The 25,986-nt window shown below is 35.7% G+C and overlaps 1 protein-coding gene and 1 long non-coding RNA gene across 16 annotated transcripts in view; one reads left to right on the plus strand and one right to left on the minus strand.

Moving 5' to 3' along the window:
- Positions 1–1,326: 1,326 nt before the first annotated feature.
- Positions 1,327–21,174, plus strand: LOC139363381 (uncharacterized). Its single transcript, XR_011623640.1, has 3 exons — positions 1,327–1,573; positions 6,155–6,381; positions 15,339–21,174. It is a non-coding gene; the product is annotated as an uncharacterized lncRNA (long non-coding RNA).
- The window catches only part of MLI (muscular LMNA interacting protein), a 258,152-nt gene continuing 246,577 nt past the window's right edge, over positions 14,412–25,986 (minus strand). For all 15 annotated transcript variants that reach the window (XM_071096935.1, XM_011756781.3, XM_011756788.3 and 12 more), the window contains 2 exons: positions 23,678–23,731; positions 14,412–14,735 (listed from right to left, as the gene is read on the minus strand). In XM_071096935.1, coding sequence (XP_070953036.1) covers positions 14,733–14,735; positions 23,678–23,731 — 57 coding nt within the window. In that variant the 3' untranslated portion in view covers positions 14,412–14,732. The remainder of the gene's footprint in view (positions 14,736–23,677; positions 23,732–25,986) is intronic.

Raw genomic sequence — 25,986 nt, forward strand, 5'->3', positions numbered from 1 at the left:
ACATGAACTCATCCTTTTTTATGGCTGCATAGTATTCCATGGTGTATATGTGCCACATTTTCTTAATCCAGTGTATCATTGATGGACTTTTGGGTTGGTTCCAAGTCTTTGCTATTGTGAATAGTGCCACAATAAACATGCATGTGCATGTGTCTTTATAGTAGCATGATTTATAATTCTTTGGGTATATGCCCAGCAATGGGATGGCTGGGTCAAATGGTATTTCTAGTTACAGATCCTTGAAGAATCACCACACTGTCTTCTACAATGGTTGAACTAGTTTACAGTCCCACCAACTATGTAAAAGTGTTCCTATTTCTCCACATCCTCTCCAGCACTTGGTGTTTCCTGACTTTTTAATGATCACCATTCTTACTGGTGTGAGATGGTATCTCATTGTGGTTTTGGTTTGCATTTCTCTGATGGCCAGTGACGACGAGCATTTTTTTCATGTGTCTGCTGGCTGCATAAATATCTGCTTGTGAGAAGTGTCTGTTTATATACTTTGCCCACTTTTTGATGGGGTTGTTTTATTTTTTTCTTGTAAATTTGTCTAAGTTCTTTGTAGATTCTGTATACTAGCCTTTTTTCAGATGGGTAGATTGCAAAAATTTTCTCCCATTCTGTAGGTTGTCTTCCTCAAGATTGTTTTGGCTATTCAGGGTCCTTTGTGACTCCACATGAATTTTAAGATTTTTTTCTGTTTTTGTAGAATGTGTTATTGGAATTCTGTTAAGGATTGAATTGAATCTGTAGATTTATTTGAGTAGTATGGACATTTTAGTGTTATTGTCTTCCAGTTTATGGACATAGATGCCTTCCCATTTATTTTTATTTTTTAAAATTTATTTTCCAATGTTTTATAGTTTTCTGTGTCCAAATCAACATTGAATAGAAGTGGCAAGAGTGGGCATTCTTACCCTAATCTAAGAGGAAAACCCTTGTTTTTAATTGAAGAGGAAAAATTTTTATTTTTGTATCATTTAGTATGATAGTAGCTGTGGGGTTTACATATATGACCTTTTGTTGTGTTGAGGCAAATTCCTTCTATTTGTTGAGTGTTTTTAATCATGAAAAGGGGTTGAATTTTATCAAATAATTTCTCTGAACCTATTGAGATGATTATCTAATTTTTAATCCTTCCTTCTGTTAATGCGATGTATCATTATGCGATGAATGAATTTTGTGTGTTGAAACATCCTTGCAATCCAGGGTTAAATTTCACTTGGTCGTAGTATATAACCTTCCTTCTTTCTTTCCTTTCTTTCTTTCTTTTTTTTTTTTTTTTTTTTTGAGATGGCACCTTGCCCTGTCCTCGCCCAGGCTGGAGTGCAGTGAGGTTATCTCTGCTGACTGCAACGTCCTCATCCTCCTGGATTCAAACGATTCTCCTGCCTCAGCCTCCCGAGTAGCTGGGACTACAGGCGCTCGCCACCAGCCTGGCTAATTTTTTGTATTTTTAGTAGAGACAGGGTTTCACCATGTTAGCCAGGATGGTTTCTATCTCCTGACCTCGTGATTCGCCCACCTTGGCCTCCCAAAGTGCTGGGATTACAGGCGTGAGCCACTGCGGGTAATCTTTTTAACATGCCATTTAATTCAGTTTGCTAGCATTTTGTTGATGATTTTTGCATCTGTATTTATCAGGTAGATTGGACTGTAATTTTACCTTCTTGTAATGTCTTTGTGTAGATTTGACATCAGGATAAGGTTGGCCTTATAAGTTTGGAAGTGTTTTGTCTTTAATTTACAGAAAAATTTGAGAATGATCGGCACTAATTCTTTAGATGTTTGTGAAATTCATCATTGAAGCCACTTGGTTCTAGGTTTCTCTTTCTTGGGAGATTTTTGATTACTGATTAATCTTCTTAGGAGTTACAGGTCTATTCGGACTTTATATTTCTTCTGGATTCAGTCTTGATAGTTTGTATATTTTATGAATTTATTCAATTTTTTCTAGATTGTCTAATTTGTTGGCATGTTATGATCATTTGTATTTTTGTAGTATCGGCTGTAAGGTCTCCTTTTTCATTTCTGGTTTTATTTATTTGAGGTTTTTTTTTCTCTCTCTCTGTCTTTTTTTTTTTCCTTCTTTATTTAGCCTGGCTAAAGTTTTAATGATGTTGTTCATCTTTTCAAAACATTAACTTAGTTTCATCTTTTTTTTCTTTGTTTTTTCTGTTCTGCACTTTATTTATTCCTGCTCTAATCATTATTTTCTTCTTTCTGCTTAGTTCAGACTTAGTTTGTTCTTCTTTTCGTAGTTCCTTGAGGTGTAAAGTTATTATCGGAGATATATCTTTTTTAATATAGATATTTATCACTATAACTTCCCTTTTAGTACTGTTTTTGATGCATCTCATAAGTTTCATTATTTTCTGTTTTCCTTTCCATTTGTCTCAAAATATTCTTCAATTTTCCTTTTGATTTTTTTATTTGATCCATTGATGGTTCAAGAGGTGATTTTTTTTCACTTCCACGTATTTGTGAGTTTTTTCAATATTCCTTCTGCTATTGACTTCTAGTTTCATTCCTTTTGTTGGAAAAAAATATTTGGAATGATTTAAATCTCCTTAAATTAGTTAACACTTGTTTTGGGATGTAACATATGATCTATCCTGGAAAATGTTTCATGTGCACTTGAGAAGAATGGGTATTCTGCTATTTGAGGGTAGAATGTTCTGTATATGTCTGCTAGTTCCATTTGGATTATAGTGTTATCCAGATGTTCCATTTCCTTATTGATCTGTCTGTATGTTCTATCCATTATTAAAAATGGGAAATTGAAGTCTCCTACTATTATTGTGTCTCTGCCCATTTCTTCAGTTCTGTCAGTGTTCACTTCATCTATTTAGGTATTCTGATATTGGGTACCTGTATAACTATAATTGTTATGGCTTCCTGGTGAATTGATGCTTAAATCATTATATGATGATCTTCTCTGTTTCTTGTGAACATTTTTTTGACTTAAACTCTATTTTGTCTGATGTAAGTACCACCACCCCTTCTTTCTTTTGATTACCACTTGAAATTAATATAATCTTTCATATTTTGTCTTAAGCCTATATGTGTTCTTTAATCTAAAGTAAGTCTGTTATAGATAGTATATAGCTGACACTTATGTTTGTTTGTTGCTTGTTTACTTTTATCAAGTAAGCCCCTGTATGCCATTTGATTAGGATGTTTAATCCCTTTATATTTAAGGTAATTATTGATAAGGAAGGAGTTAGTATTTCAATTTTGTTGTTTTCTATGTGTCTTTTAGCTCTTTGCCACTCTTTTCCTCTGTTGCTCACTTCCTTTGCATTTTGTTGATTTTTATTGTTGTGACATACTTTGATTTCTTTTGTATTTTTCTTTGTGTGTTTTCTATAGTTATTTTTTGTAGTTACCACAGGGTTTACAGAAAACATAATTTTTTCACGCTTTTTATTATTTATTTATTTGATGATCTGACAAGATAATTTCAAATGATCTGACTTTGAGTTCATCATTCTTTCTTCTGCTTCATCAAGTCTCTTGTTGATCACCTCTAATTCATTTTTCAATTCAGTTATTGCTTCAACTCCAAAATTTCTCTTTTGTCTTTTTTTATACTTTCTTTTTGTTATTTAATTGTTATCTTTCTATCAAATTGTGTTCATGCATCCTTCTCCTGAACTTATTTAGCATCTTTATGAAGGCTATTTTGAATTACTTGTCTGGTAACTTATATACCTCCATTTTCTTAGGGTCAGTTTTTACAGATTTACTTTATTCTTTTTACTGGGCCACTTTTTTTCTATTTCTTCATGTTTCTTGTAACTTTGAATTGATGCCCATACATTTGGGGGAAAAAAATCCACCTCTCTTAAGTCTTTACAAACTGGCCTCATACAGGAAAATACTTTTACCACTCACATTGGCTAGAGATGTTGAGGCCTTTCAGACTTTTTCTGTAAATATGTCTTCTCTTGACTTGTCTGTGTATATTCCTAATTAGAGGAATGTGTCTGCTTCTTTTTATTTTCAGGATCTTATCATCTCTTGTTCCTGTTGGTGTCCGTCTGCTGTACACAGGCCCTCTGAAGAAGTAGCATGCTGCCCAATTCTTTTTGTTACTGTTGTTCCAAGTGTCCCCAAGGCATTCCAGGTCCCATCCATACTCTTACACTGAAGAGACAGAAATCAGCTCCTTAGACAATTTCTTTAAAAGTTGGAATGTTGGATGTACATTCTCCTCTTCTCTATTCTGCTAAGGGAGAGATTGTCATGCTGTGTCAGGCTCTGTCTACTCTGTAATAGACCCTCAGGACCAGTAGCACCCTGCATAACTCTTTTTTTATTCCCACTGACCCCCAAATATCTGGATTACGCTAGGTCCCATCAGTGCTCCAAGACAGAAAAGAAGGTGTCAGCCCCTTAAACAGTCCCACAAAAAGTCAGAACATAGTACATAAAGCAATAAGGCAGAGTCTTCTCTCTTTCTCCACCCAGAGAAGCTAATAGCTTAGAGTTTTCTCCTGATTGCGTAATGCTGGGCTAGGGAAAGGAACTATGACAAAAGACTGCCACAAGTTTTTCTGTTATCTTTGATGAGGCTTATTCTATGCTTGTCGGGGTGCAGGAACATATTAACTGGCTTCTTGATTTCTCATAAAAGGAACTAGTTTATGTATTGTTCTTAAATTTGTGTTTCCATGGGAGTAAAGAGAATATGGACCTTCCTATTCCACTATCTTGCCTACGTCACTGTCCTATTATGTGTCTTTTTAAGAGCTATGAAATCCTTCCTAGAAACCCCTAAGTAGGCTTTCTCTTAAATCTCATTGACCAAAATTAGGTCTCTCAGACAGCCCCCTCGTCAGGTCAATCAATGACATTGTGTCCCACTGGCACTAGGAACTAGGACAAGTAAATTTTAATTTTGCAAATATTGCAAGGATATTTATTTCTTTTGTATAATAAAATAAATGAGTTCTGAGAAATTGGCAAGAAAGAAAGATAAGTAGAACACTAATGGTGTTAACATTGCAGCAAGGCTATATTTTGTGGAATTTCTGTCTATATAAGCAAAAATTCTTAAGTTGGCAAGAATTGACATATCAGGACTATGTGGAGGCCCAACCTTGCATGAAAGAAATAACACAGTGCAGCTAGTGTGGTCTGCTCACCAGACCATTCTCCTGGTACTGGGGTCTGACTCTGGGACATCCTTCTAGGCATGGATCTCTGAGCATCTTAGAGTACCTGGTTGACCCAAGCAAAAAATAAAGAGTCAAGATACTCTGCATGGGAGAAATGGGGACAAGGGCCCATGCAGTTCCTTGTGCCAATTCAGGATGCCCCATTTGGGTAACACTGCCAATTCTGGTTCATTACAGTAATCAAGGGGGATTTTAGACACTTTACAGAACTCCAAAGCTAAGGGCCCCTTGAAGTACAGAACCCTGAGCATAAACACTACTTGCCTGAGGATAGAAGGAGTACTGAGAATCTGAGTTGGTTCAGACCTCCAGAGAGAATGATAAATGGGGAAGAAAAATAAGAGCACAAAGGAAAGTGTTGTCAAAGGGCCAAACTGCAACACTTCAGGACAGGGGTGGTAACAGGTTTCAGCTGGAACATAAGCTACTACCTTATGATTATGGCTGCCTAGAACTCTGTGTGGAGGATTCTGAAGCCAAAGCTAGACTCCATAGCTCAAGACCATGATCAGAAAAAGGTTTTAGCATGAGTATGGGATAAAGAGTAGGAAAGACTGATATTAAATGCTTGCCATTCTGACTGAGAAGAGTTGTCTTAGCCCCTAACACCTTGAGTTTCTGTAAAAGCAGGCATATCCCACCACACTGGTGTTCATTAGTCTGTGTTAAAATATTCAAAAGGTTAGATCATTCTGCAGCCATCAGAAGGAAAAGAGCATGCTTATAATTCACCTGGTAGTTATCAGGTACAGGAATGTGTCTAGTTGTGTGAAGGTATATGTATGTGAGGAAGGAAAAGTGGTTGTGTGGTGTGTGTGGTGTGTGTGTGTAAAAGTATGTGTGTGTTGAGAGGGTGTATGTATTGGGAAGTACGTTGGGAAGCTCAGAGGCTGGGGAAATGTGACTGGATTAAAATGAAAGAATGATTTGACAACCCACCTATTTTTATTTCCTTGCCCAACCTCTAGCCCTGAATCGGGGAAGTTGCTAGCAGACTGTGACACTTCCAAAGCCAGAAGCCTGAAATGACTGCCTCATCAGCTGCCATGTCCGAGAGTTGACTGGGAAGTGTTTTCCAGGAAAGCCTTCTCTGAGGTTGTGTCTAGCTGGCTCTGACAGCAAAAGGAAGCTCTCTTTGTTGCAAATATCTGAAATTATTTTCCCAGGGGAGTACAATAAAGCAGAAGCTTATCAGGTATACAAAGCATATTTTTTAAGTTAAATTCCGGCTCTAGGCATAAATGGAAATACGATGTGAACTGAAAGGACAATTCAGCCAGCTGCAGATTTCCAGTTATATCTTTTATTAATTGTAGAGATAAAGCCTTCACTTAGGAAATGGCCTGACATGTAAAATTTTCGTAAGCCTAAAAATGTATCTTATGTAACCAAAATGACTTTGGGTTTTAGAGCTGATTTGCAACCTTGGCCTCATATATTCTGCTCTATTTAAATCCTCTAAAGTAAGTACAACTTTCACATAGCCGATAGAAAGTAAACATTTTTCTAGTCATTTTCCCAGAAAGTCAAGCTTACTTTTAGTGAACTGCACATTTCAATGTTTCTCTGAATATTACTGTATACTGCTAAGAGTAGTAAGTATTGATTACCTTCACCATAGCTTATTAATGAATGCATGATGACCAACTGAGGCTCCAAAGCAGTTCCAGTCTAGTGAACACCCACTCCTTTCATGTATAGGTTGGCCCTCAGACCTGAGACCTCCACCATTGTACCAGAGACTTGAACAGGATAGAAGACCATCAAGCTGAAGGATCAGTCCCTCAGGGGAGTGTCATATCAGAGCTCAGGATGTGGTCCAAACTCAAGTTGTTGATATGAAAGGGTCCTGGCAATGAGGGAGAGTCCAAGTATGTTAGTGGCCAGAAGTAGCTGAGAAGATAGAAGATCTGAGTAAGTGAAAGGGGCTAAAGAGTAGCCCATCGTGGGAACTGTTTCCAGTTGTCTCACCTTGGGCAGGGAAGGCCTGAGGAGCAACTCCAGAAGGGACCAACACAACTGTTTTTCGGGTTGGGTTTTGGGGATTCTTTTGTTGTTTGTTTTACTGCGGTGATTCCAATTAGCTGAAGTTTTGTGATATTTTCACTTTCTTTAAGGTAAGAAGGCGAAAAAAGTTGTGGTAGATTTTTAGCTGAAAATTTTGGCTACTACTTTCTGAGGACTAATAGCATTACTTATTATTATTGTACTTGATGCAGCTCTGAGGAAAGAAGCTTTCTATTTAGAAAAATCAATAAGCTATTTAGATGGATAGAAGATTTAAGAAAGAGATATTAAAACAGTTGCATAAAAATTAAGAAGCAATTTGTGTACAGAATGAAGCTAAGGAGAGAGAAGATGAGAGAAGGACTCCAAACAACAAGGTGGATATGGAAGATGCCAATTTGTCATAAATGACTCATTCCTTTTTAAGAACTAGGAAGTCTAAAATCCAATTTAAATAGTCTGTCATTTGTTACCATGTAATAAGTCTTCATCTCTCAGTTATCACCATAGCTCACAAATCTCCAGCAAAAGTCTAGCTTATACCTTGGTGGAAGGGACTTGTAGGTAGGGATTCTCAAGTAAAGGGAATGTGATCCACACTTTGGGCATGCTAAGAGTGTTTCAGCATGATACGAAGTAGGACATAAATGTTCCATAGAAGCTAGAAATTTGCTCTGGAGAATGTTAACAAAAATATAATCTTTGGGAATTCACAGAAATCTTGGAGAGGACGTTGAATTTATCTTAGCAAGCAGGGATGTGTTAAGCCAGTCTTAACTAGAGGCAGTATTCTACATGTTACTATTGAGAATGATTTAGCAAGTGTATTCTGAAGTGGTGAACAAATCACACTAGGTTTTCTCGATTATTCAGGGAATAGGGTGATATAACAGAAGTTTTCAATATTAGAGTGGTAAAGCACTAGCACTTACAGAAGAAGAGGGGAAGAGCAGCTGGCATGCCACTGAAATGGATGTAATCTCTAAATCCTCTTCAGTTGTGATGGAGTGTCAAGTAAGGCAGAAGTTTGAAAAGAGAAATCAAAAATACAGAACTATGTCCATAGTTCAAGAAACAGTCTCCTTAAAGCAGATTTTGTTAATTTAGAAAGAATTGCTTGAGTAGTGTGGTGCCCATCAAGATTGTCTGAGAGAAGTGGAGCCTAGTTCCCCAAAAGGAAACATAAAGGAGGCTTGGGCAAGGGGATTCAGAGGACAATATCCAAATGTAGTTATTCAGATTTCCTGCTTGTTGGGCAAGTGGAAACTTGAACCATTAATCTGAAAAATCAGACTTGAAGCTATTTGCAGCCCGAGCTGGTAAAGAGGCTCCCACCTGTCATAATCTCCATTCATAGCTCTTACTGATGTACCCTTAGAGAAGGGAATGTGATTTCCAAGGGAGTGTTAAATGTTTGACTCGTGGCAGAAGAAAAAATGGAAAAACACTTGTAGAGGAAAAAGACCTTTGGAGCAAAAAAGACCAAAATTCCAATCCAATTCTGCCACATCTTAACTTTAACATTTAATCTCCCTTATTATTACTCCTGAGACAATAATGCAAGCAAAATCTGTGAGCAGTGATAGGACTGGAAACTTAGAAGAAGGTATACATTTTTGTTTGCTCCCTTTTATGGAAATATTATTAGTTGTGTGCAAAAACAAATTTTGAAAAATAGAATTTTCTCTCTAAGATTACTGCCTTAGTATAGAATAACGAATGCAAGCTTCAGTCATTGTTGGTATACTTTTCTAAATTCTGTTGAACCTACCTAATATTAACTGAGCACCATTTCTTAAAAGTTCAGAACCTGGCCTACTACACATTCTTCAAAATCTACTTCTTTCTCTAATCTTAAATGACTTAAGTAAAAGGTTTTACAAACTTTATCTGTTCATTGGAAAAGAGAAGTAAGCTGCTAACTTTAATTTCTCCACAACTTCTGCTATTTTTAACTAAACTAGTATTGATTTAAAAAGAAAAACAAAAAGACTGAACTGTGACTCAAAAGCAGAGTTGACAAAATCTCTAGAATTTCTACTCCCTTAAGTGATTTAACTCAGCTCAAAGTTGAAAAGGCTTTTAAGCCTGTGAGAAATATTATCCAGTTCTATTCACATTATCATCAGAACCTTTTGCCTCTCTCTTAGTACTTCCACAGAACATATTCTTGGCTAAACTTATTTTTTAATTGAGTTTTCCATTGTTTTAATTTAGATATTCTCTTCAGTGTTTTTAAATCACAATCTATAGCCCCCTGAAAAAATTTGTCTTTTTTATTTTCCTTCTCTTTTTTTAGCATTTATGAGTCTTCCTCTGCCTGTTGTGTGGGTTTATTTTTCGAATTTATCCCCAGAGTTTCCAATTAAGGAAAATATGGACTCAGGTGCTTAAGTGATGTTGAGCAATTGCATATACATCTGTTAGAAAACTTTTATAAGAAATGAAAGCCTTTTTATTAAACTATAAAATGAAGAGAAAAACCTATTTCTAGTCAGATAAATTGAAAATAATACATTTTAAAGTATGAAGGGAATATAACATTTAATTTTACAACCTACCACAGGAAAATATGAAATTTCCCCCAAATGTACTATATATTTTAAACAAATCCAGAAATATTTTCTAACTACTAGTTGATTATTCTAAGACCTCTGAATTTACTCTAAGCAAAACAATCTTTTCTTATAAATCAAGTTATCATCTCACACCGTTGATTTAATTTCTAATTGATTCACATGTAGAAATCTGCAGCAGTCTAGTTAAAGTAGAATTTTTGTTCCCTGTCCTAATTGCAGATTTTTCTGCTTTTCCAATAGATAAATTCTGAGAATATTCTGAGAATATTCCCTTGTTACTTAAGCTTTCAATTATCTCTTTGTTTCTGCACTTTACTTCAGAGACTAGGAAGAACAATATTCAAAAGACCTTCCATTTTCACCAAATTAAAATTTCACAAGAAAAGAATGGGTCCCACTGGGGATGTGTAATAAAAAGTTCGAAAAAAACAAAAGCTCTATAAAGAAGGAAGTCACAGCGATAGTCACGGAAAGGTTAATAGTCAGGCTTTAGAATTACTACTCCAGTTTCCTTTCCTCTAAATTGAATGAAGTCTGAGGACTGTTCAGCCTTGTGTCCTCAAATTTCTTAGTGGAAATAAACTACAGTAGTTGCCCAATGTAATAACTGGCTTCCCTAGCTTACTTCCTCACTTCCTTATCAGTGTTTCTGATGATCATCTCCCAAATAAACTACTTATACTAAATCCTTGCCTTAGAGTTCACTTCTGGGAGAACCCAAATAAAGATTCAGTCTCAGTACCTGGCAATTCCACATCATCTGTCCTCATCTCCTTCCTCTTCAGAAACATACATAGTGCCCCCAAGTGCCTCCTTAGTTCACTGAATGCACTGCTCACCAACCTGAAAAATCACTAATTCATGTTCCATGTTCTCCACACAATCAACATAAAGACTCTGTTCTTTACTGAGAAACTGAGCAAATAAATTAGACCATGATGTTCAGATGCAGCAATTTGTAGAAATAACAGAGGAGGTAAATCAAAAGACCTTGTGCTAGGTTTGTCATTTACTAATTTGGTGACCTCAGTCAAATAACCTGTTGGGCTCAAATGTTTCAGCAACATGTAAAAGTTTCAGAATCAAAATGGAGCCACAAACAATTAAAAACAAAAATCTGACAGAGCCAGAAATGGCCATGAAGAGAGGGTTCTCCTGCTACTATGCCTGATAAAAGCTATTACAGAAAACTATACAAAATCACAATCTTGTGAAAAAGCCATGGAAACCTTATACAAAAAAAAATATTTCTACAAGGACAGCAACTGCGTATCCAACCTTGAACTAGTGTCACCGTTGTTACTGATATTTGTAGCTAAGGATAATTATTTCAAAATTATCATGTAATTCTCCTCATTTTTTCATTTCAAAATCTTTGTTGTCCTTTACCTCCCTTAATATGCATGCAAATGGTTTACTATAGCATATATATACCCATTGCAATACTCTATTCCCAAATAAATTTCTTTTTCTTTTAGGGACCTCTCTCTGTTATTTAGGTTGACAAATGAAATGAGTATAATAATACTTGACTGAAAATTGCTATGAGTTAAAGAGTATAAAAGTCTTAGAGAATTAGAAAATATAGGATGAATAGGACACCACATCAAGCAACCTTCCCATTTTAAAAGTTGCCTCCGATGACATTGGAGCCTAATGTTTCAAAGCTCAGACCTTCAAAGGTGGAGAGATACTTGGGGATATAAGAGACCTAATGCATTGCTGATGGGAATAAAAATTGGTGCAGTTATTCTAGAAAGCAATCTGAAAGGAGTTCATCAAATTAAGTACATGGGAACTTTAGAATTAAACAATTCTAGTCTTTTGTATATATTCCAGAGAAATTCTCACAAAGCTCCACAAGGGGCCACATGCAAGAATGTGCATCACAACAGTTGGTACAGGAAGGCAACCTGAGAGACCAAGCCTGGGCAGGTAGATAAGTAAAATGTGATGAGACTCCACCACGCAGTTGTGAGAACACAATATAATATATGTCTATAGAGCAATGCGTATAAAGCTTTAAAAACAGAGCTGAGTGGAAAAAAAAAACAATATAAACATTACCATTTACATTTATTAAGTATGTATGCAGACAAAACAGTGTACATCTTCAAAACATATATGAGCAAAAGATATACATTAAATAAATAAGAATGTGTGCCTGTTGTGGGAAGTCAGAGAACCCAAATGGAGGGACCAGCTGAAGCCATGGCAGAAGAATATAAATTGTGAAGATTTCATGGACATTTATTAGTACCCTAAATTAATACTTTTATAATTTCTTACACCTGTCTTTACTGCAATCTCAGAACATAAATTGTGAAGATTTCATGGACATTTATCACTTCCACAGTCAATACTCTTATAATTTCCTATGCCTGTCTTTACTTTGATCTCTTAATCCTGTCATCTTTGTAAGCTGAGGATGTATGTCACCTCAGGACCCTGTGATGATTGTGTTATCTGCACAAATTGTTTGTAAAGCATGTGTGTCTGAACAATATGAAATTTGGGCACCTTGAAAAGAATAGGATAACAGCGATTTTCAGGGAACAAGGGAGATAACCATAAAGTCTGACTGCCTGCATGGCCGGGCAGAAGAACAGAGTCATATTTCTCTCCTTGTGAAAGCGAATAGGAGAAATATCACTGAATTCTTTTTCTCAGCAAGGAATAGCCCTGGGAAAAGAATGCATTCCCGGGGGAGGCCTCTAAAATGGCCGCTCTGGGAGTGTCTGTCTTATGTAGTTGAAGATAAGTGATAAAATACGCCTTGGTCTCCTGCAGCTTGCTAGGATTAGGAAATTCCAGCCTGAATTCTAGTCAGACCAGTTCTCTGCTCTTGGACCCTGTTTCCTCTTAAGGTGTTTATCAATGACAATGCATGCACAGTGGGACATGGAACCTCATTAGTAATTCTAATTTCATCCTGGCCTTGTGATCTTGCTCTGCCCCCATTTGCCTTGTAATATTTGATTGCCTTTGAAGCATGTGATTTCTGTGACCCACACCCTATTCATACACTCCCTCCCCTTTGAAAATCGCTAATAAAAACTTGCTGGTTTTGAGGATCGGGGGCATCACAGAACCTGCTGACACATGATGTCACCTCGGGAGACCCAGCTGTAAAATTTCTTTCTTTTGTGCTCTTTCTCTTTATTTCTCAGACCAGCTGACAGTTGGGGAAAATAGAAAAGAACTTACATTGAAATATTGGGGGCTGGTTCCCTGATATGTGCCTACCGCAGGGAAGGGAAGATCGAAATTATTATAAATGATGATCATTAATCAACAAGCATACATAAGGGGGGGCTTGCCCAAATTTATGATCGAAATCTGCCATGAGCTGAGGAGTGTAATCATGTCACCCTTTTACACTGGAGATCCAAAAATGATGGCATAAATGACTACACAAATGATTAAGTAAATGGCTTCATCTTAGAATCAGATTACTTGGACTTGAATTCTGCTGCTGCCACTTACTAGCTTAATTTAACCACATGGAGGAGGCTGTTCTCACAAAAATAAAATATGGATAATAATATTACCAACCTCACAGGTCCATTGTGGAGGTTAAATTAAATTCATGTAAAGCCCTTGGTGTGGTGCATTGCTCATAATAAGAGCACAGTGAATGTTAGAGATCATTATTAGTAATCTAAAGTGATGCTTCACACAATTTAGCAGGTTAATGGAGAAATGGTTTCTGCTGGGGTAAGGAGAGATGAGCAGATGGCTTTATTGAGTCTCCTTTGCTTCTCTAACACCAACAAAGGAGACACTGAGAAGTTTATATTTCCAGTTGTCAAATAATATCTGAAAGTGGAACATTCTAAAATGGCTATTGGAGAATGAAGGAGCGTAGTTGCTCCTCTATAGGTCACTCTCCCTTCTTGGGTTTGGGTGATGGGATTGGGTGAGGAAGCTTGGTTTAGGGACACCGTAGCTCACAGCTGGCTCCACCAAGAACATGGACAATGTGCAGAGTGAATGAAGCAGGTTTTCCCAAGACTTCTTTACCATCAGGGGCTCACTGTCCAGACTGCTGTTCTTTCTTAATGTGTGTTATCTTGGGCTTCCCAGATAAGCAGAAGGAAATCACTCAGAGGGCGCTAAGACAGACTGCTGGGGATGACAACTAGGAAATAAATAGAAGATGGCCAACACGATGGACACACGGTGTGCCTCTAGGGGGCTCTCAGGACTGTCATCAAGTATGGATTTGCTCTATGGTCTCTGCTGTTCTCAGAATTTTTTATACAAACCAACTCTAAAGTAGTCTTCACAAGAATCATGTGGTGACAGGCAGAGAGACAATGGTATCCCAGGCACTCCAGTAACATGATGTTCATCAGAACTGGGCTGCTTTTGGCACACAGTCTGTCCCAGCAGCACCGAACCCCAACAGAACAGGAAACTAATGTGTGTCATACAAAATACCAACTATCTCATGTTCAAGATCTCACCAGTGAACCTCTGAATATCAGCATCTTCTGAAAGCTAATTAGTTACTTTAAAAGTTGTGATTATTTTCATGTAAAAAAGTTAAGAAAAGGGGGAATAAAAACCTGACGCAGTTAGTAATGTATGCATTAAATAAAATACGTATTGAAAAATAGTCACACCCATTCTCCTATTTACCCATGATTCTTCTTTATTTGGCTGCTAAATATAGGGGCACGTTAGTATTGCTGTCAGCTTAATATTAAGTAGAAGGCATTAAAGGCTTGAACAGTGGTGCAAAAAGCTGTAGGTAAATCTCTCCTATGCTGGCTGTTAGCAGAGCACTGTGATGCTATATAACTGCAGCAAACTTTTTTTTTGGTTCTGCTGCACTGCAGCTCATAAAGGGAGCACTAATTTTGGGGGAAAAAAAAAGTTAAATCTAGCAAGTGGTTAGCACCAGCATTCCAAAAAACTTCAGCAGCCTGTGTTTTCAGCCTCTGCTCCAACTTCATTACTGTAAAATAAGAGAATACAGTAGTCAGGTTAAGATGAATAAATGTTAAAAAATACACCTGAAAATTATACATTAATATTTGGTCATAGCATCTCCTACAAAAAACATAGTTTATATTACAATAGGAAAAGCTTATTTTTATTCCTTAAGTAGATCCTTCCTTGTTTCACTATTAATGGCATAATAAAGACACACAGCTGTACCTTTACATCAGACTCCAATCTCTTGACAGTTCAACAGAGCAGTTCCGGCCTCCTACAAAGTACCATGATGGTTTTGAGGGGTTGGGGCTGCCTTAAGAAACAACACTGCTATATCTCACCCACACCCTCACCCTTCCATTACTTGACTGATGACCTAACTTCACTTTAGCATTGACTGCATCATTCCCTAAAATGCATCATCTAACTAGGAGGTTAAGTGAATAGGGATTGAATTAAGTCCCAGCTTCTGCAAAAGGGAAAATTACAAAAGACGAAGACCAAATAACCTCTTGCTTTTTTTCACATATTGATTTGCTTGATCTTACAATTTTGCTATGTGGTAGAGGAGTGATTCCAATAATTTCTTTACCCATTCAGTCTCTCTGTTCCTATGTGATAGGTTTGGACCATCTGGAACAGATAACATAAACCTAATTGAGTGGAAGATGGCTACTGGCAATTGTGAAGGCAGATTATACAAAAGAAAGCATAAAAGAAAGCATTAGAGATGAAGCAAGAAGAGAAATTTAGTTCTAAGACATAACTGATAGAACAATGTGACGGAATAACACCAATGGAGGAACTGACCAGAACTTTCTATTTCCAGGTTCCAACTCATGACTAATATGGGAGCCTTTCTACAGGCAACTGTCTGTGCTTTGCCCTCAGCCAGATCATGAGGTGAAGAAGCAGTGGTGACTTAGAGCTGGCTCCTATGTGCAAGCGTATGTCTTGGCCAAACAGCTAAACAGGATTGTGAAATGTGGTTACAATCTGCATTATTAGGAGAAAGTACATTTTAGACTAGAAGAAGGAGACAGATAAAAAGCACTAACAAAGTGGGTGGCTCATGACTGCTCTGGTTTGTTCTGGCCATAGAAAATCAACAGGCAAAACAGTAAGAAGTAAACTGTAGCTTTCATCATCTAAAATTCTCTGAAGCCCTAGAATGAAGGGAGGAAATGATTCAAGTACATCTCCTCATTAATATTTCTAACAAATAAAAATTACCATTATTTTGCTTTTTCTGAAAGCACCAACATAATTTTTCTTAAAGTACCAGCATTTAGTAGTAGTTAATTTTACAAGAGGTTTAAGGAAATTATCATCATTTGGCTAATACTTTTTAAGTGCCATGTATTTTATATGCTAAGCACTTTACATACATTTAGGCAGATCTTCACAATCATTTGATTCCATTTTACAAAGAATAAAATTGAAGCTCAGAAAGATTCAATATCACACCCAAGGTCATAGTGCTCCAAATTAAGCCCCAGTTTATTTCATGCTTTCTATTTGCTTTTGTTGTTCACATAGCCATTACTTAGTTTGTCTTAGTCAAACTAAAACATACACTGAGTCTGGCTTGTGAAATGGTGAACTCTGTTACCAGGAGAGGTTCAATAGAAGATATATGAGCATATATTACGTAGATGGGATTATAACATTAAATAAAATATTGGAATAAATGCCTTCTAAGTTCCCTCTCAAATATAAAATTTTATTATAATAGGAATCATTAAATCAGATTGAAGCACCATAGGCAGATCATCTTCTGACACCATGCCGGCAAGTTTAGCACTATGTCTCAGCTCTTCCCAAACCCACCAGCACATCAAATCAATGTTTGGCCCCACAATTTAGCAGTCAGTTGGAAAAGATGTACTATGCTATGACAGCTACAGCCATCATTTTAGACACTTTGTGAAGTTTTTAGGTGGTGTTTTTTTTTTTGTTTGTTTGTTTGTTTGTTTGTTTTTTGCCAATCTCAGTATAAGAGTTAAAAAAAAAAAAAAAAAAAACCTTGGGAATAACAAAGGTGGACATGTAAGAAAAGTGAGAATCATCAACAAATACATCAATTCTATTTTCAAACTAGCACCCTGGCAGTTAAGGCTCAGTATTTTATTATATTGCCAATGAAACAACACACTTATTTTGGATATAAGAAAATATAAGTAAGAAAGAACTTAAGATGCTTTGGAAGTCATAATCCTGGAACACAGTCAAACTCAAAATCTTGTTTGTTTTTTTTTTAAATTCGGAGTTAACTGTGGGTAATAAGTAATATATTCTTGTGAAACATTAAGCCAATGTTACAGAAAGCATTTTTTAAAGGAATGTGCTGTGTGAGTTGGTTTTTCATTCCCATTAAAAGCAAAACCAAATATGTATATTCTTTATTGCAAAATGAAAACAAAATAACCTACATATATGTTCTTGTGAATATGAAATCAGGATGCATGTATTGAGAATGAAAAGCCATTTCCAAGAAATGTGTATCATAATATGATTAAATGCTGCATGTTCATTTTTTTTCCTGAAAGATTTCAAATGTTTTGTGCATTTATGTAACTATTGACTTTGGTGAAAAAAAGACAAAATCTGGTATCAGAGTTTATTATCCATAAGCCAGAAGGTATAAAACGTTCAGTAATTAAGGTCCTATAAAGGCAACCTCATAGATAAAGGATGCAGGTACAATGGATTCTAGAGAGTACAATGTTGAATCTGGGGTCAAAACCATGTGACATCTGGATGATGTGAGTTCCAAATAATTATTAACCCTGACCTTATTGTTTTGTTTGTTTCTCTTGGAAACTAGAAATAGTCTTCCCAAGCCACCACACAGAGGAGTCGTAGGTCCTTTTAGTTCCTGACTTCTGCTCAACTTGACAATGACTCACTACAGTATCAAACCTAACTTGAATCTATTGAGATGACTTTGAAGGAGAGACCCCAAAATTGTCAAACACCCACTTCTATAGTAGATTTAACTGAGTTTCTAGAAATGAAAAATAAATGAGAGCTGTTTCTTTTTATTGGCTACTTCTGAGCCAGACTCTCCCTGATTTTAATTCTGGTTCTTGCCAACCAAGTGTAAGAACAAATGGAAATTCAAAAAGAAAGGCTTAATTCTTGCTGCTGAGCATAACGGGAGAGATTTCCCTCTCCCTTCTTTTTCTTAAAGCATTTACTTTAGAAAACTCATCATTGTAAGTACTTTCTCCTCTCTTTGAAATGTATATAAGTTCTTTTGAAAACAGGTGGGCCCTTTGTCAGGCCCTGAAAAGTTTCTTTCAAGGACTCGAGAACCATCTCCTTTAAATGTAAACAGACAAGAAAGATAGCATCCCTATCTGCCAGTTTCCAGGGAGGGTAAGACTCTAACTTTAGCTCAAGCCCGCCTCGAAGTTATACAACGACCCCATGTCGTAAAGATATGCGCAGTTTACTTTGCCTTGTGTAAAGCCAGACACAGATTGTCATCCCAAATTTCAGGTGAATTTAGGATGAACTATGTATAATTAATGATGCTTTCATTTTTTCTTACTTGAGGACCCACTTAACTATTGTTGATCTTGAGAATATGTATGTAATGGGGTCTATCTCCTTGGTGATATGAAGTCTGAGATTTCTTCTTGTCTGCAATCTCTTAGCAGATTGCCTATGATGCACATCACATTCTGGTTCAATGTTTATTCAATAACAAAAAGGGTTTTATTTCTCTACTACCCTTGTGAAGGGAACTTCTGGGTTAGAAGAAAGGTTTTGTTTTGTTTTGTTTTTAAATTACATTTCCTCAACACAGGTTGGAGGCTTACAACACAAGAAAATCATTTTGATGGATCCATTGCTACCAAATCTGGATATAGGAATATCCTTTCCTTTATTATTTCCCTGACCACCTGATGCCTGGGAAAGGTGGTTATCTACTCAGGTACCTGTATCAGGTGTCTTTATTTTTATAAGACAAAGTTACCCTGGCCCTGTAGCCATTTGTGTATCAATGCATAGGAATCTTCTTTTAATCATTATTATACTGGTAATAATATCCAGATTCCAAATTCTTGCCTGAGATTACAACCTTCAACTCTCAGCAATCCAAGATGCATCAAAGCTTCATTTTGAGGAATAATGTTTTGGAAAATTGCCTGAAAAGAAGAGAGTGGGCCTTTTTCTCTTGATAATTTTATTTTTACCCTTAAATCAAACCAGAAAATGAGAGTGGCTTCCACGGGCAAGTAATTTATTTTCTCTTTTCTATGTTCCCACCCGGAGAATAAAGTCAGAGGAATGGCATGGCTGCTTTATACTATTAGAACCTTAGACATCAGTGGAGGTTCTGAAATTCAAAATAAAATAAACTCAGAAAGCTTATATACCACCAAAGTGGCAAATGAGTGATAGTCACCTCGCTAACAGAATTGTTATCTTGTAAACCCTTAAATGTTTATCAAAAATCTGCAAAGAGAAGGAATAAGAAAAGACAAGAATTTGCCTAGTATGTGTTTTATGAGCAGCTAGTGAATGATTAGCTCTTAAGTTGTGTTAATAACAAATGAACCTGAAAGGTCAGAACCAAATGAATCTAATCATGTTTTGGGAAATCAATTGATCTTCAATTTGAAAATAAAATGCAGGAGTCATAGGGCTGTATGTAGCAGGTAATACAAAGAGGGGCAGTCTGTTTATATCTTATTCTGCAGTATGACATTCACAAATAAGTCTGCAGAAGGAGAAGCAGGTTATGGAGTTGTTGTGGATAAAAGAGTTGCTGAGCTCACAAGATGAGAAATACAATAAAAAAAAATTGTCACTACTAGAATTTAATTTTCTCCTAAGTAACTCAACTCAGAAATCATTTATCTTAGTCAACAAGTATGCTCTGCCTGTATGGTGTTAAATATTCACTTACTTAGAAATTACTGCACTGGTGTGAACAGTAAAAATCTCTGAAAGTATTCTTCTTTGAAAATCAGTTAGATGATACAATGGTCAAATCAATTATTTACAGATCTCATCTGCTTGTATGGAGGTTCATCAGTGACCATGTATTTTAAGTGTTATATAAAGTACAAATAAAACATTGTTTGGAATGCACTAAGCCTCCAGACTCAGCTTGCACCAAATACTATGCCAGCCCCATCCTAAGCAATTTCCAAACCTTGTATGGAATGTGAAGGCAAACAAAAATAAAGTATTAAATTTTGCTAATGAAATTACAGTGAATCTCAACATAGAACAGATCTCTCAAAATTAATCTACCACAAATTAAAGCACATGTTATTCCTTTAAGCCATTGGACAGCAATTTGTTGTCAGCCAAGTTTTCAGTAATTGAAATCATTCACTGGAACATATTCTTTCATGATCCTCCTACTTTTACTTTCTATTTTGTGTTTTCAGGGTTGAATGACCAATTTATTTGATTGGCCTTCCTAGACTGCCAATGAAGGAGCTATAATTTGAAGATCTCAACCTTTGGTGCATATTTGAATAATCTGAAGAGATTTTAAAACATACCAATACCTTTGTCACCTGTAAAGTTTCTTGATTTATTAATTTGTCTGGAGTGGATCCCTGTCATATGACAAGGAAGTATATTTGTCATTGGTGTGTTTCAAAAGTCAATTACAGGTGATTGTAATATTCAGCCCCGGTTGAGAACCACTGAGCTAGATGATAAGTGGAATTGTTTTTTTGTTTGTTTGTTTTTTGAGTTCGTTCCTTTTAAATGAACTTTAGAAATGATGAGTTATAAAAATGATAGGTAAGTCAAATCAGATATATCTAACATCTGTTTGTATTTAAATGAATTACTGAGTTAATTTTAAAAAGGTAGTATCTACAAATAGGCTGAGTTGATTCAAGAAATGACAATCTGGTAGTAAGCAAGACAAACTAATGTCTTTAGGAAATGAAAGGAAAACCAAGGGGAAAATTCTGAGATACCATCAAGGGCTCTTCCATAATTCTTTATTTGCACTGTGTTTGTAACTGAAATGGTTTATTCCTTTAGGTCATATACTCATAAGAACAGAATTGCTTTATAAAACTGATGTTCTTGGTTGTGGTTGAAGGTAAATAAATAACACCAGAGAAAAGATTTGGGGAAAATATCCGGGTCAATACAAGTCTGACCACATATCATAAGAAGTTGTAAAAAGTTGCTAAATTGCTCCAAAATGTGCCAATATTACCAAGAAGTAAAATACAGCACACTGGAAGCACAAAATGGCCTTTTGCTTAATTATTTATATTTTTTTTACGACTATTTCTCACAAAGTTAAACATCCTAGCTATTTGACTTTAGGCAATAGATTAAGTTCCTGCAGCTTTAGTTTCCTCATCTCTAAAAAGAATAACAATAGTACTTAACTTAAGAATGTTTTATGAAAATTAAGTAAAACAAAGTGCATAACACTGTTTGTAATGCATAGTAACCTCTCAATAGATTGGGAATTATAATAATTCTCAATGCTGCCAAGACTGCATGGAGGCAGATATTATCAGAACACACTCCTCGTAGGGTAAATTACTACAATTTTCCAGAACAGCAATTTGGCTACATGTGTTGAGAGTCTTCTCTCACGAAGTTAAAGTTCAAACTGTAAATGACACGTTTCATATATTCCAAACCTGAATCAAAATCATTTTATGGCAATCTTATCCACTATCTTAATTTTAAGTTTTGACTCAAGGGTTGTGATAATCGGTGTAAAAAAATGCAAATACTACATCTATACCATTCTCTTTGGCTCACAAAGTCTTTTGCATTACCTAACATTCAGTAGTTCTCAATTTGTTATCCGAACTGGCTGTTTTTGTAATTTAATAACCAATTGATTTTCTCTTTTTTTGTGTAGAAACACTCTTATTGTATAGATATAGCCTATGTGAACTTGAACCAAAATTATTGTATTTGAAAGAAATACAAAGTTTCCTATTTTTTATATTCATCTGAAACGTGCAAAATTTATTTAATCATTCTTCTATTTCTGAACATATATATTTTTCTAAATTTTCACTATTATACAATTTGTCACCATCATACTGAAAGAGCTAACACATTTGACAAAAAGTTATTAACTTTAATATATAAAAAGGGAGTTTACAACTCAACAAAATATATCACCATACCAGTAAATGCATAAGATAGTGCAAAAACAAAATAGATAAAAAATAAAGACAAAAATAACAGAAGAAATACAGAATTTTAACATGCAAGTTAATATTAAAAAGTAACTTTCCCTTTTAATTTGGCAAGTATTTTAAAAGGTGATTTTAAAAGAGAAAGAATTAGATCATATAGATTGAAATATAAATTAAAAATAGAGAAATTTGGATAAATATATTTATCTAAATTAAAAATCCTAATTTAGATTAATTTAGACACTAGACAGAAAATAATAGAGCGCCCAAGAAGCACAGACTGCAGGCTGTCAGATTTGGATTCAATTTCTGATTGTGGAGACACTTTGTAGCTATTTGACTTTAGGCAATAGATTAAGTTCCTGCAGCTTTAGTTTCCTCATCTCTAAAAAAGATAATAATAGTGCTTAACTTAAGAATGTTTTATGAAAATAAAGTAAAACAAAGTGCATAACACTGTTTGTAACATATAGTAACCTCTCAATAGATTGGGAATTATAGTAATTCTCAATGCTGCCAAGACTGCATGGAGGCAGATATTTTTAGAACACACTCCTCATAGGGTAAATTACTACAATTTTCCAGAACAGCAATTTGGCTACATGTGTTGAGAGTCTTCCATATGTTTATATTCAGAAAACCAATAATCCTATTTTTACAATATTATCTTAAAAAGTAACCAGAGATGCGGTCAATGATATAAATGCATACCTATTCATAACACAACTTTATATTTTAATGACTAATGTTACAGCCAAAAGCCACATCAGTCTTATATTATGACAGAGCTTTTTAAATTTGCAGAAATAGGGATGCCAATTTAGGAAAAGTAGATAATATGCCTTAAATTGTGGAAAATATGGCTTGGAAAAGAAAATTCAAATTATACGTGGAATTTTATTATTCTTACTTCTCTTTTATGTTATGCTTGTTTCTTCCTAAACTTAGAGGCTGCAAAATTAAGCATGCTTCTTTTGTAAGGGTATTTTAAATGAATATGTGAGCTCACTCAGTCCCTTCTCAGAGACAAGTTTTTTAAAATCACTTTTTTTCTCCCATTTTCCACTTTATCTGAGAGGGTGTAGAAGAAGAAAACACCTTCAGTTATTCTTGCTCTTGATAAATACAAAAGCAAACCATGAAGAAAACATGTCTTTACAGAATTTTTGCCTTTGTTTCTATGGTATAGCTCTTTTTTTTTTTTTTTTAAAGAAAGTTGTTTGAACTTACTTTTTACTTATCAGCTCAAAACATTAAAATAGATAAACATTTACATGAAATGTAGAGGCTACGATTGAGCTGATATGCCTTTGTCTAAAAGCTGCATGCCATATATAAAATTCACTTGGGGAAGGTGGGGTTGGTGGTGCTCAGTAAGCCTAGCACTCATCTTCCTATGAACTGAAACTGAGATATCATGAGATAGTGTGAGTCTGATCCTGAAAACACACCATATGGATTATAGGACATCCATTACCCTCTAGAGAAAGAAGACAACAGTGATTTCACATATTAACCCAAAAAGGGGATCACAAAGACAGGCACTCGAGGTAGGTGTTGGTTTGTTGGTCTGTCCAGGTATCACACACAGGGAACTCTAGTGCTACCTTCTACATTGAGAGTCAGCAAGAATTTACTTATTTCACTATCAAATCCTTCTGACCGACAGAGTGGAACAGTTAGTAACAATTCTTTCCTTTTGTATAAAAGCACAATTTTGTTAACATTAAAAAAATTAGATTGGTTTATTTCTACAATCACACAGAAATGGAGAACTAGATGTCCAGTCCTATCTTACATTTACCTCTTTGGAATCAAGAGCTTCATGTTCAGGAATAGCCGCCATTGGATGACTCAGCTTCACAGAAAAGATGCCCAGGATATGATCAGGAGTAGAAGTGATAAAAAAAATAAAAAAAGTTAAAATTTCATTTAAATAGATTGACAATGACATAAATATTTTATTGCAGATAACAGTGGACTCTACCAAGTATAAACATTAAGATTCAATTGTCACTAAAAGACAAAGGAAGATATTTTGACAGAGAGTGAGTACTTTCAGTATAAGACCACATCTTATTTATTTTTGTGTCACACATCAACTCTAACAGGGCTTAGCATATAGCATAGGCCCTCATTAATTATGTATCTAATGAAGGAACTGTCAAAATGCACTAACAGATTTCACAGAGAGGAAACAAAGTTAAATTTATGTTTCACCCCTCACATATAGGCCTCTAGTTGAAAAGCTCCAAAGCAACAGCAACAAATCATGTTCAGACCCACAGTAAATGTAGATGCATCTATAGACAGTACTTACTGGAAATGTAAACTATTGTGCTTTATTGTGACTATTAATAATCTCAATACACACGAACTTCATAAACATTGCAATCTCACCAGGTGATGTTATTATAATGTAATTTATATCATAGTGACACTTTTAACAGAAGAGAAGTTCTTTTTTTATGTGGGAATTTTTATTACTGCATAGGTCTTCTGAGAGCTAATGTAAACTTCATAAGATAGAAGAAAGTCATCGATATGCAAGAAAGAGAGAAACAAACTAAGAGACACACACAAAGAGAAGGGGAGAGCAAACATTTGTAATGAAATCTCTTTACCCTTTTTTGGTATTAACCATTTATCCTAACTCCAGCTTTAGAATAACCACAGATCCAGTTTGACAGTAACATTTCTTATTTCTGCCATCATTCTGGGCAAACCAGGGTTGTTGAAATGATTGGACCCCTTTCACTTTCAACAGGGTCTTGCTTGGCGCAAAAAGTCTATGGACAGAGACCAGCTCTTAATCCCCTAGAGCAATTTGGAGGAGGCCAGTAATTTAGGCTGCCCTGGGGAAGACTCTAACCGTGGCTGCTAGGGAGGGCAAGGAGGTCTCCACCTGACATTTCCTCAGATTTGCCTTCGTTCCAACAGATATTCAAGAATGGAACCAGTTTTTGTTTAAAGTTATAGCTTCACCAAATCCAAGCCCTTACATTGTATTCCCAACTATAAAATCCTTTGGGTATCATAGCAACAGGACTCCTTCTAGCTGCCTGAGACCATTGCTTTAAATAGAAGCATGATCTGGCCCTAGAGCCAACTAGAAATCTAAATAGCATTCCAGACAGCAGCTGGAAGCACCTACTTTTTCCTGTTCATCAGAGTCTCCTGAGATCCTAAGTATGACTCAGGATCAGACTCTAGGTACTGCTTCAAACTTCAAACCCAAGTGATTTATCCTGGAAATAGCACAATCATTGGTATACCTAGGTTAAGTAGTACAATATCTATATGAATCATCGGAGTTTGTACAATGTCAAATGTCCAACCTCCTAATCTCCTAAAACAGAAAAGAAGAATCATCTTGAAATTTTAAAATCTTGGTAATATCCCAATAAAGCATTTAACTGAGATTAGAAAAGCAATTGAGTAATTATGTGATGCCTACTGTTATATTCCATTCTTCCTTTCCAATACAGGTATTCAGTAATTTTAATCCATTTTATTTTAATCTTGAATTTCAAAAACTATGTGTTGATTATCCTAATCAATGAAAGAGAACAGAAAATGACCGATCCTAGTTAATTGGTAATCCTCAAATCATTTATATTTAGCTTTGGAATGCTTTCTTCTGTTTATGATCTTTCATCACAAAAGGTTTGCCTTTTTAATATTCTTAAGCTGACTAAAAATGTGATATTAATGTGTTGTGAAGAGTTATGGATTTAGTCATAATAATTTATTACATACTCATACAATAAATTCTTTATATGGTTTGTTCGTTTAGTTTTCACAACAACCTGGTAAGGTGAGCTAGTAATACCCTGTTTCACAGATGAGGAAATGAAAGCACTGAGCGGTAGGATAACTTGTTCAAGGCCCAAAACTAGTAAGTGGAACACCCATGCTGGAATCTAGCCTGAGAGTGTGCAGAGACTGTGCTCTCTAAGCAAGTGTGATGTGGCAATATGCCCATGGGAAGATATGCGGAAAAAGAAGTGGGAAGACAGAGAGACAGGGGAAGGGAATGGAATATGACATTTAGCAAAGGGAAAAGCCAGGCACTAAAGTCAAGGGGGTCCCATTCAGAGACCAGGAGAATCT

Source organism: Macaca nemestrina, chromosome 5 (genome assembly GCF_043159975.1).
Source record: "Macaca nemestrina isolate mMacNem1 chromosome 5, mMacNem.hap1, whole genome shotgun sequence".
NCBI lineage: Eukaryota > Metazoa > Chordata > Mammalia > Primates > Cercopithecidae > Macaca > Macaca nemestrina.